The 11196-nt window shown below is 44.0% G+C and overlaps 1 protein-coding gene across 1 annotated transcript; it reads left to right on the top strand.

Annotated features, from left to right (window-relative positions):
- Nucleotides 1-3076: 3076 nt before the first annotated feature.
- Nucleotides 3077-10890, top strand: trib1 (tribbles pseudokinase 1). Its single transcript, XM_044170860.1, has 3 exons — nucleotides 3077-3846; nucleotides 4622-4914; nucleotides 8234-10890. The coding sequence occupies exons 1-3, from the start codon at nucleotides 3547-3549 to the stop codon at nucleotides 8706-8708; spliced, it is 1068 nt and encodes a 355-aa protein (XP_044026795.1). The 5' UTR covers nucleotides 3077-3546; the 3' UTR covers nucleotides 8709-10890.
- The last annotated feature ends 306 nt before the right edge of the window (nucleotides 10891-11196 follow it).

Genomic DNA, 11196 nt, shown 5'->3' with positions numbered 1-11196 from the left:
ATTAACACCAATACAATCGATTCAGCTATTTAATTAGAGGCTACACACTGCATCTGGTTTCGATTGTTAACAAATGTCAACACAATAAAAGTAGTCATTTAGGCTATTTATCTGGTCTTTATCTTTTAAGGCTGGCAGTGGGGGTAACCATTTTGGAATACCAACATGTACCATGTTTCTGCTGAATAACTGAAACTAAGCAGGTGTGGGCTTGGCCAGTACTTGGATGGGAGACCTCCTGGGAAAACTGAGTTGCTGCTGGAAGTGGTGTTGGTGTGCCAGTAGGGGGTCCTAATAATAAAATGCCAATACCCCAGTGCAGTGACGGGGTATTGACACTGCACTGGGGTATTGGCTGTCCTTCAAATGACGTTAAACCGAGGTCCTGACTCAGCGTGGTCATTAAAGATCCCATGGCACTTATTGTAAAGAGTAGGGGGTTCCCTGGTTCCCTGGTTCCCTGGTGTCCTGGCAAAATTCCCAACCTGGCTCTCTCCATCTGGCCACCTAATCATCCCCCAGTGTGATTGGCTCTATGTTTCCCTCCCTTTCCACCTCAATGTGATGTGTGGTGAGGGTTCTGGTGCAAAATGGCTGCTTTGCATCACCCAGGTGGGTGCTACACTTAGGTGGTGGTTGAGGTGAGTTCACTGTGAAGCGCTTTGAGTATCAATATAAAGCATCTTCAGTATATTTGAAAAACAGCAAACAGCTCTGTCAGTAACAAAAAGCAGGAACAAACACAATTGTTCACTGCTTTCTCCTGGCAGTATAATTTTGTGGGAAAATGTACAGTTTTTTATTATTTGTTTGGTTCATCTCATCATAAGGCATCTATCACCATTATCCAACATCCGCTTTGTGAGCAAAGCACTAGGCTAATCTAAGCCTGGGCTAAGGATCAAGGTTATTTATCTGGGCTTCTGTTTCAAAAATATTTTACTTTCAAGTCAAGTTTTAAGGCAGTCAAGTGCAACTTTTCATGACTAACTGCACATCTGACTCAAGTTCTAGTCTCGAGTCTGCAGCTCTGTTCAGAGCAGCTCAAATGAAGAATAATTAACAGCGATGTGCTGGCTGTCAGCCAGATCAGATTGAACTATTCTCAGAGCAGATCAATTCCCAGCCTTTCTTTTCCGCTGCTGGTGGTGAGTGACTCAGCTAATTATAACAAGGGAGAGCATGCCCTGAATACTGTTTTCTCTTCTAGCTCACTGAAATAGGGATGCAGCTACACTCCTACACAGGCACTGTATACACACACACATAACACACACCCACACACACCATGAGGTACACACTGGCTGACCAGCTATTTAATGCTACAACCTGCAGCCCAGCAACATAAACTATCTTGCATAAGAGTAATGTTTGATTCCAACATAAACTATTAATTACATTGGAACAAACTGTCATATCACACACACATGCAAACACTGTGTGTTTATCACAGCCAACACAAACAAGTCAGTTTTTCCACTGTAAACCTAAACACTGTGTCACACATAAACAAGCGACAAACATGCATCATCACTTTGATGCACTGACACACCAGGTCCGGACCATTGTCAGGTAACAATAAACCTTTTGCCTTTCAACAGCTCTGCCGCCCATTCCCACAGTGACTGTTCATCCTGCTTTTTGAACTTACTTAACTTAAGAAAAGAGAAGAAGAGAGAGGAAACCTGTTCCTGTGCCTGCTCGACGGCATGACAAACACGCTTGCTCACTGCGTCTCTGTGAGCAAGTGTGTTTGTCAATCAGTTGGTGAGTCACCTTATTCATAGGACGACCACTGCACAAAGAAAGAATGTGAGGCCTAAAAATAACAGGACATCATTCCTATGGAATCTGCAGCTCATCCATGTTTGGACGGCCTGCAGAGACAGGTTCACATGACCTTTTTGAGTCAAGCTGAGCCGAGCTGCTGCGACCTGGTTAAGTGTGTGACCTCTTGTGGAAGGAACTGTGCTGGAAATGTGAAAAGAAATGGTTCGGAACAGCATGCTTCTGTTTGACAGGAGGGATTGTGCAAAAGAGGGGTGATAGTGTGCATACACACACACACACACACACACACACACAAACACACACACACACACATACAGGCCAGCTGGTGCTCTGTGTTTTAGTGAAAGCTCAGTGAGCCTCTACTGCAGCCACTGTGCTTGTTCGACATAAAGCAGTGGAAAAAGAGAACCCTTGCGCAACACACACACATGGTCACGCGTGTGTGTACACACCGCAACAAAAACACACAAACATGCACATTTATAATTACTGTCAGCTCATCTGCAACACTCATCATCACAGGAATGTTTTTCAAACTGACTATATACTGTACTTCACCCTTGAATTTCTGGTTCTTACATTCTTAAGTAACAATCCATAGTTCACTGATTATATTTTTTCCAAGAATATTGCATCATTTTCACACAGATTGCACAGCATTTTTTTGCTTGTTTGTGGCAATTGGGTATACAAGTAGTTTTAGCCCGGGATCAGTGTCTCTGGGAGCCCAGCTGCTATGATGCCGCCCTAGCATATTTTATGTGAATGCCCAGCACCACTAACGCTTTATGGGGATGAGTCATATCCACATAACAAACAGGCTCAGCATGGGAAAATATCATGGTGATGTTAAAGCTAGAGTTAAGGCTCATACACTAGAGCTTTGTACTGGCTAGTTCACACTTGAGGCATAACATTTGGAGAGCAAACACTTCAGGTGCCATACAGGAGGTCTATGGAGAGATTGTTGCAGCTGGTAGTAAATGGTAATAAGAGCTGAACATTAAGGAACAACTGAGTCAGAGAGAGGGTTTTAAAGATTGTTAATTATTGTCTAAAACATGTGCACGCTTGATGAGGCAGCCATGATAAGTAGCAGATTATTTCTTCATTCCTCTCACATGGTCAGGGGTTTTTTTTCAATATCAGCAAAATCTCAGAGCAGGAATTTGGAGATTCTCGACACCATGACAAACACACATAAAAAAACACAACATTAATGTTTGCACAATATGCTCATGTAGTCTTATGTGAAAGGTAATACAGCAGGCAGTTTCATCAGAGCCGAGCTGAGCTAGAGTCGGTGCCGTTACAGGATTGCTCAATGGTTGTGTCACCAGGAGGCTGGACTGGTCGGGCGGAGTGTTTGAGCTCTGAGCTCAACATCACCGGAGCTCACTTACTCTCTGGCTCTCTCTGAGTGTGAGGCGGTCTCTCTTTCTCTCTCTCTGTGTGTGTGTTTCTTTCTCTATCTCTCTCTCAGTCTGGACTCTGAGGGATTTTCTCACCAAAAGTACACAGACCTCAGAGCCACGGGCATTCACTCTCCAAAAGGACGTGGGTTGGATTATTACAACAACCACAAAAAAACGCGCTGTTACTGAATCAACTGAAGTTTCATTTATATCTCAATTATAATGAGTCTCACACAGAGGAATGGAGCGCACAGTTTGTAGTTTATTTTAACCATCAAAGGAGGCATCCTAAAAAATTCGGGGTCTCGTTTTTGCTTTCACGGTCAATCGGTCAATCAGGATGAACTTGCAGTGGAGCAGCCCGGCACCCTGCGTCCGCACCCGGAGAGTCGCGCACAAGCGACTGGACTCAGACGATCAGCCGCCGGCCAAATGCGCCAGGCTGAGCGCAGAGGCGGGGGACACACAGGGACTCCTCGGCACATCTCCCGGGTCCCCGGTCAGCCCCGTCTCAAGCCCTGTCCCGGCGACCCACCAGGGTCCATCCAGGATAGGACCGTTTCTGCTTCTACCTCTGGCGGACCGGGAGAGCGTGCACAGCGCGATGAACACCGACACCGGCGATGAGCTACTGTGCAAGGTATGCGCAATCCCGTCATTGTGCAATTTCTTTGAATGAATGGTGTTTCAAGACACCGCGTTGCTCAATAGCCTGTCTGACATGTCATCAGTATTCAGCCGACTTTTTCACCAAATGTCATTCTCACGCGAAATGTGTCACACTTTGCGTAATAACAGAGTTGCTTCATGATTTTTCAATCCTGAACTATAAATGCTCTATGATTATTGTAAATCTGTTTATAAATAGGCCTACGTGAAAGACGAGGCATCCCCATAGCCTGCGCTGTGTTGTGGAAATACAGCCTATTAAAGTCCACCTATCCTTTGGCTTCACACTGTGTCTGTCAACTCGGCTCATTTGCATACACGTCACTGCAATACGCCACGCCGTGACACACAAAAATGCAAACATGTGAGACAAAGAAGGGCTATCATGAAAATTATCTGCTCTGATAAGGACAGGGCCCGCCAATGTTTCAGACCCATGTGTTTATTTTGCATGATAGACCTGCAGGCGTTTGGCTTTGTTGATTACTAAAGTTAATCGCTTCATGCTTTGGTGATTCATTCGTTAGGCTCATGCAAAGGCAGTGTGTTGAGCTGGAATCAAAGCATATATGCCTTTTTTAACTCGCTGCCAAATGTGCACGGTTGTTTCCTCAGATGATCATTAAGAACACACTGACCCATTGCCTCCTCCCCCTCTCACCCACTCGCTCTCTCCCTCCCTCCCTAATTTCCATCCTGCATCCCTGTCCCTCCTCTTCTTCTTCTACTCTCTTCTCTCTCCCCAGGTCTTTGATATGGGGGTGTACCAAGAAAAGATCAGAGCCTACGGGATCCTACCAGCCCACAAGAATGTGGCCGGCATCAGGGACATCATCCTCGGCGAACGCAAGGCCTACGTGTTCCTGGACAAGGACTTTGGGGACATGCACACCTTGGTGAAGAGCTGTCGCAGGCTGGATGAGGAGCACGCCTGCAGGCTCTTCCGTCAGGTGGCCCTGGCTGTGGCACACTGCCACCAGGCTGGCATCGTGCTGGGTGACCTCAAACTGCGAAAGTTTGTCTTCGCTGATGAGAAAAGGTGAGACAAGCATCCCTTATAGTACTTTCAAGGAAACAGACTTAAAAATCCTGGTGCTCAGTGTCAGATGACACCTTGTTTAACCATCCAACTGTTCAGCATCACATTCCTTTAAACCAATTCTTAGTTTCATCCAGTTCTAATAGTATCAGGTAACTTTATTTGGATGCTCTCAGACTTAAATACATGCAGTGTAGTGGGACGTGTCAGTGAAGGCACAGCGCAAACATGGCAGCAGCTGATACAAACAGGCCATGTGTGCAGATATGGATGTGGGCACAGATAGAGTAGGAGGTTCTGTACTTGTGGAGGCAGACTGCATAGCTTCCCAGATTTTCGCCCTCTCTGTCTGTCTCCCTTTCTCGCTCTCGATGTGTCTCTTTGTATGCGTGTTGTGCGTTTATTTTGCATGCGTGTGTGTGTGCATGTGTGAATGTAGTGGGTGGTAGCTTGGCAGAGCTGCTAGACGAGGCTGGTGAATGAGACAATCATCCCCTTCTGCGCTCTATATCTTAGAATGTATTTATTACTCATTATTTATTAATAAATTACATCATGACTATGCTGCAGAATAACTGATGCTTCCAACAAGGATTCATTCAAATACACTTTCATCCATGAAGAAGTAGTTCAAAGCGTTTTGCTTTGAACTGGCCCCCACACACACACACACACACACACACACACACACACACACACACACACACACACACACACGCCTTAATGTCTGCATCTCTCTGAGTGCTGCATTTTGTTCAGAAAGACACAAAAAAAACCTGCTTACAAAACTATTTGTCGCCTCTTTGCCCTTGCGTCACTCTCTTTTCTGTAAGGCCCCCACACCCCCCACCCACCCCCTTCTCCGGCTTTCCAAAGGCCATTTTTAATGGAGACTTTTCAACAGTAACATTCTCCAGTCATGACCTCTGGGTTTGCGGGGTCACACTGGATGAATGAGAGCAGACAGCTAGTGAGAGAAGTTGAAGTCGGTTGTGTCCCTCTGATAGCTATACGGCTGCAGAGCGATGAGTCACAGTGTATATGTGCAGAGGGGAAGAGGAGGGGAGGGGGGTTGCATAGCTCATTTTCTTTCTTTCTTTCTGTGTGTGTATGTCCATACATGCATGTTTGTATGTGTGCTGATTACACATTCAGAGCTGTAAAGCTATGGTTCCTAGCAAGCTCAAATGCCTTTTTAGCTGTAATTAAGTATTTTGTTAACTGGGTGACAACATTGCAGCATTAATGCTGGTAGACTGACCCACAAGACCCACTTGACCCTGGAGTTGTGGGATGACATCTTGTTTTTTAACACTGACTTCTCTTTACTCTTTGGCTGGCGACACAGTGCCACTACAAATGATCTTACTGTGATGTGACTGTAAACACAAAGCTGCAGATTTTTGCTGATAGCATTAGATGGCTGTGTGACATCATGGAATTTGGCTTTTCATACCCTGAGATTGCTGCCTCTGTCCAATCACAGGCAGACTTTGACACACATCAACATAAGTCTCTGTGAAATGTTGCGATTCTGCCTGACCTCATTTATTCCTTCATACATTTTTCAAAAATTCACAATCAGGCATCTTTCAAACCACAACAATCACGCTGTGATGCAATGTCCCGGCCAACAATACAGCACTCAAGCCAGAGACAGAGAAAGTCACAACAATTTGACAAATGCTATCTCAGTTCACACACACACACACACACACAAACACAGTGCAGTTGGAAAAGACAGTTTAGGGAAGGTGACTAGCACTATGAAGCATGCAGAGCTTCACTGCTGGGCCAGCCTTCCCGTGCGTCACTGATGTGGCAACAGCCATTTGAGGGTAATTATGGGATGGCTGGCGCCGCGAGTGTGGGACCCAGGTGCAGATAGCCTCGGCTCGAGAAAGAGAGAGAGAGAGAGAGAGAGAGAGGAGAGAGAAGGAGAGAAGATATGTACTCTCAACAGAAGGATGAGTCACTCTCTCCACCCCTCTAACTCTCTCTGTTCTGTTTCCTTTTCTGTCTCCATCTCTTCGTTCTCCTCTCCTGACTTATCTCCTCCACTATCTTGGTGTTTAAATATCTGTTGCTTTCTATCTTGGTCCTTCTGGCTGTCACTCTTTTCATCCCCTCTCTGGCTGTCTATTTCGCTCTTCAACAGCCACTCTGTCTGACAACTGGGGTGTCTCACGGAGTCGACCCTCTGAATGTGAGATAAAACAGGACACTTCTTATGTGTGCTTGTCCGTTCGACTTGATAAAACCTCAATCACAGTGTTAGTCTTGGGGGCAAATCTGGAGAGGCACAAATTAATTCTTCATTAAAAACATAGCATGTCTATTGCTGTGGAAAATGAATCATTCTTGAAATGATTTAGTTATATATTTTCTGGTCTCTGTTAGAAAACAGCAAAAGTTCCCATCAAATGCTTTTTATCTTCATCCCATCAATCATTTTGTTAGAACGTTTCAGTCGTAAATGTCTCATGCTACAAATATACTCTTACAATCTTAGTTGCTCTGGTGCTGGACTAAATGTATGTCCTGTCATTAACATGGCTAAATATAGCATTGTGTGTCAGTAGGGGAGGAGGAGGGTGCTGGAGTTGTATATTTATATGTGTGTTTATGTGACCATGTGTGTGCCAGGAAGTCATTGGAAATTTGCTTATGCATCTATGCTTCTCAAACAGGACTCACTGTTGTGCATTTAGGTCATAGAAAGTTCACTGGTGTCTGGTGTGTGTGTGTCCATCTGTCTGTCTGTCTGCTGTGCAGCTTAAGGCTAAAGGAAGGATGCTTGTTTTTCCATGATGCAATCAGTGACTTACATTTAACAGATCTCTGAAATGTTTGACAGTGTTAAACAAAGCCACTGTTAGAAATAGACTCACATGCACACACACACACAGTGGTGTACTAGATCAAGGAGTGACTTGTGCTTTAAATATTGTTGTACATGGGAACTCTGAGAACATACTTACCATCAACAATATGATATTCCACAAAAAAATATTCTAATGAAATGCGGATTTGGATGGGGGGACGAACATTAAGTTCTTAGGGTCCACCACAATGTGTAAAGTTGCATTCTGTGTAAGATAACAGATGATATAATTGCCATCACATCACTCTCAGCGCTCTCCCAATTTACAGTAAAGCACTCACTATATATATCGCTGTTGTTGTAGAAAGGGAACTGTCACATGTTTTGAGGAATAGCTGCTAAATGTACTAAAACAAAACATTTTTCAGTATTGCCTAAGCTGCTAAAGAGTTTTGGAAATGTCCTGACCTTATTTTGTTATACTTTTTGTTACAGGACACAGGTGAGACTAGAAAGCCTCGAGGACTGTCGCGTCCTAGAAGACCCCAACAATGACTCCATGTCAGATACCCACGGCTGCCCCGCCTACGTCAGCCCAGAGATCCTCAGCAGTTCCGCGCCTTACTCTGGCAAGATGGCCGACATGTGGAGCCTGGGGGTCATGCTGTACACCATGCTGGTTGGTCGCTACCCCTTCCACGACCCAGACCCAGCCACGCTGTTTTCCAAAATCCGCAGAGGCCAGTGCTGTTTGCCAGAGGGCTTGTCTACCAAGGCCAAGTGTCTGCTCCAGAGTCTGCTGAGGAAAGAACCCTGGGAGAGACTCACGGCGACTGAGCTGTTCGCTCACCCGTGGTTCCACGAGCCGCAATCGTCGCAGGAAGTGGCACTGGGTGAACAGGAAGTGAGCTCGGCAGAACAGATGGTGCCATCCTTTGACGTGGAAGAGGATGATGATCTGTTTTGCTGACGGACTTGATTCAGCTGAGTTTGGCTGAGGGACCAAAGCAAAAATTGCTATGAGGGATTCATTGTTTTGTTTTTTACATTGGCACTTTTTAGAAACCCATTTGTGTACTGTTGAGTGTACATACACCCCTCAAGCTTTCTACAAAAACTTACTGTACTGTATTTTGTTGTTGTATATGTGTTACTTGCTAAGGGCATTGTTCACAATGATCATTCGTTGTGTTTCTATATGTGCGTTTTTGAAATGATTTGGTGCTAAAAGAAATAACAAGGACTCAGAATTTGCCAGATTATGTTAACAAAATAATCCCTGCAGGCTACTATGACTATATCACAGAAGATTAACCCATGGCAAACAATAGTCACCAATGCTTTCTCTCAGCCTGGACTCACAAGGCTTCAGAAAGCATTAGATGAATCCTGAACGGGACACGAAGAGAGCGGGATGTTGTTCCTCTCACTCTCTGACCAGGCTGGAGGCTTCACCGGCTGACTCACTGACCGGCTCGAGGAAGGCCTAGTACAAGCTTGACGTCTCACAGCAGGCGGTGTCATAGAGTGAGAAAGATGGTTAGCTGAGGACTGATGTGTCACACTCAGCAGGAATGCTACAAAGGTGTTTCACTGCCAATCTGGCAGCGTCTCAGCAAATGGAGAGCTTTTACAAATCTCACACCATGCACAGAAGGTTGAGAAAGGCACGGTGTTACTGATGTAAGACTCACAGAAAAGTGGGCAGAGTTTGTCTCACACACACACACACATTCAACAATAAGCAGTGGCACTGGGCTAACACAAGTCTTTGTATATGGCTAACAGAGGAAGGTACGTTCTCATTTTGAACAGTTAAAACTAAAACATTTACCTTTTTTAAACATGCTCAAAGCTGAATATATCATATAAAAGGTTGCGTCCAAAGAGAAAGTGTCCATTAAAAGGGTCTGACCTTGCAAATTTGACTCTGATCAGTCTGTTCTGCTCTACTCAAATGCTGTGTGTGCAATTAGCCACAACTAAACCTAACACTAATGCTTCTGGTTTAAAATAAAATGCTGGAAGGAACTCTGGTTTTAAAGACTTGGTCACATGAGATGGTTAATTTGTACGCCTGAAGGAATGCTACATTAGGATTTTCATGGAAAAAGTAAAGAAATTCACAGAGAATTCAAATGGTACTTCCTATTGACTCAATATGAATTATCTCCCAATTCAACATTGTTTGTATTTTTTAAGAAATGTGTCTAATATCCAGTTAAGGAACCCATTACAGAAAAATGAAGACTTTCTCAGTTGAGCAGTTTAACCTGTTTTGTTCATTTCTGTTGGAACATTATGTCAAGCTGTGTTGCTTTAACAAAGCTGAGCTGTGCTGAGTGTTGTGCCCATATCACTGTGTTTCATAAACTGAATGGCTCTGAATCAGTCACAGTCAGGCGATATTTGAGGTTGGTTGTCTGATGATGACTCAACACTTGCAAGCATGTCTGTAGAGAATGGTCCTGACCTTGGCTGGAAGAATCTGTTCTGACTGTTTCACCTCTTTAATGGTACTTTTTCTTCCTTCCTTTTTATTTTTTTGCCATTGAAAGCTGTGGATCCCTGGAGACTAGTCATCATAGTTAGAGACATTATGTACCATGTTCTAAAATATGTTCTATCTTGGACTGTGACAGGCAGATACAGCGTTTCAGTGACTTTAGTCTTACAGGCTACTGTAGGTCTGCAGCCAGCTATTTCATTCTGGCACAATTATTTTGACAGCGGTACTAAATCTGGCATATCTGAGAAGTACCGTGCATAAAATGTTTGGGTCACGCAATAGGCAAATAAAACGTCTGTTGCAGTTCTTTAATTATTTTCTCTCATCTGATTGAGATACAAGATGAGACCGGCCTCATGACAATCTTAATTGTTCCTCACAGAAAAGTAATTTAAGAGATTTATGGTTTTCTAGTTCATACGTGTAGAGTGAATCACATTCATGTGACATGTAGAGTAAACTGACACGGGTGCACAAACTTCATATTGCACTGTGAATTATGTATTTGTGACACAACCTAGAGGCTATTATTACTCCAGACAGGTTACACACAAGAGATATATTCATTGTACAAAAGATGTAAATATGTATATTTGAAATATGTGTGGAGATGTTGAATAAAGATCACATTTTTTCATATTAACATGGCTTGTTTTTTTTCAGTACTGCTGCTTGTCTTTTTCACACACACACATGCAAACACCTGCGCATTACACAGCTCGACTGCATGCCTCGAAGGTTTTCCTGCAAGAATTCTCTCCATGCAGCTCTTCATCACTGTGAGAGAAAACAGTACATTTTTTCATTTTCCTCAGCGCTTTCAATTTCATCCTTGCAAGGGAAAAGATTCTCCTCTCTCCATCTCTGCCTCTAACCGTTTACTCTTCTCTGACCTTTGCGTAATGTAACATTTAACTCCTCAAACACAAAAATGTCAATAGTGGGTCAG

The sequence above is a fragment of the Siniperca chuatsi genome, linkage group LG17 (assembly GCF_020085105.1).
Source record: "Siniperca chuatsi isolate FFG_IHB_CAS linkage group LG17, ASM2008510v1, whole genome shotgun sequence".
Taxonomy (NCBI): Eukaryota; Metazoa; Chordata; class Actinopteri; order Centrarchiformes; family Sinipercidae; genus Siniperca; species Siniperca chuatsi.
Note: the sequence above shows the minus strand (reverse complement) of the source record. Positions and strands in the feature narration are given on the sequence as shown.

Excerpts from the sequence above, each read along its gene's own strand:
- trib1 (XM_044170860.1), top strand. The coding sequence starts at position 3,547 with ATGAACTTGCAGTGGAGCAGCCCGGCACCCTGCGTCCGCACCCGGAGA. Across the intron at positions 3,847-4,621 it reads GCGATGAGCTACTGTGCAAG|GTCTTTGATATGGGGGTGTA; the intron begins GTATGCGCAATC and ends CTCTCTCCCCAG. Across the intron at positions 4,915-8,233 it reads GTCTTCGCTGATGAGAAAAG|GACACAGGTGAGACTAGAAA; the intron begins GTGAGACAAGCA and ends TTTTTGTTACAG.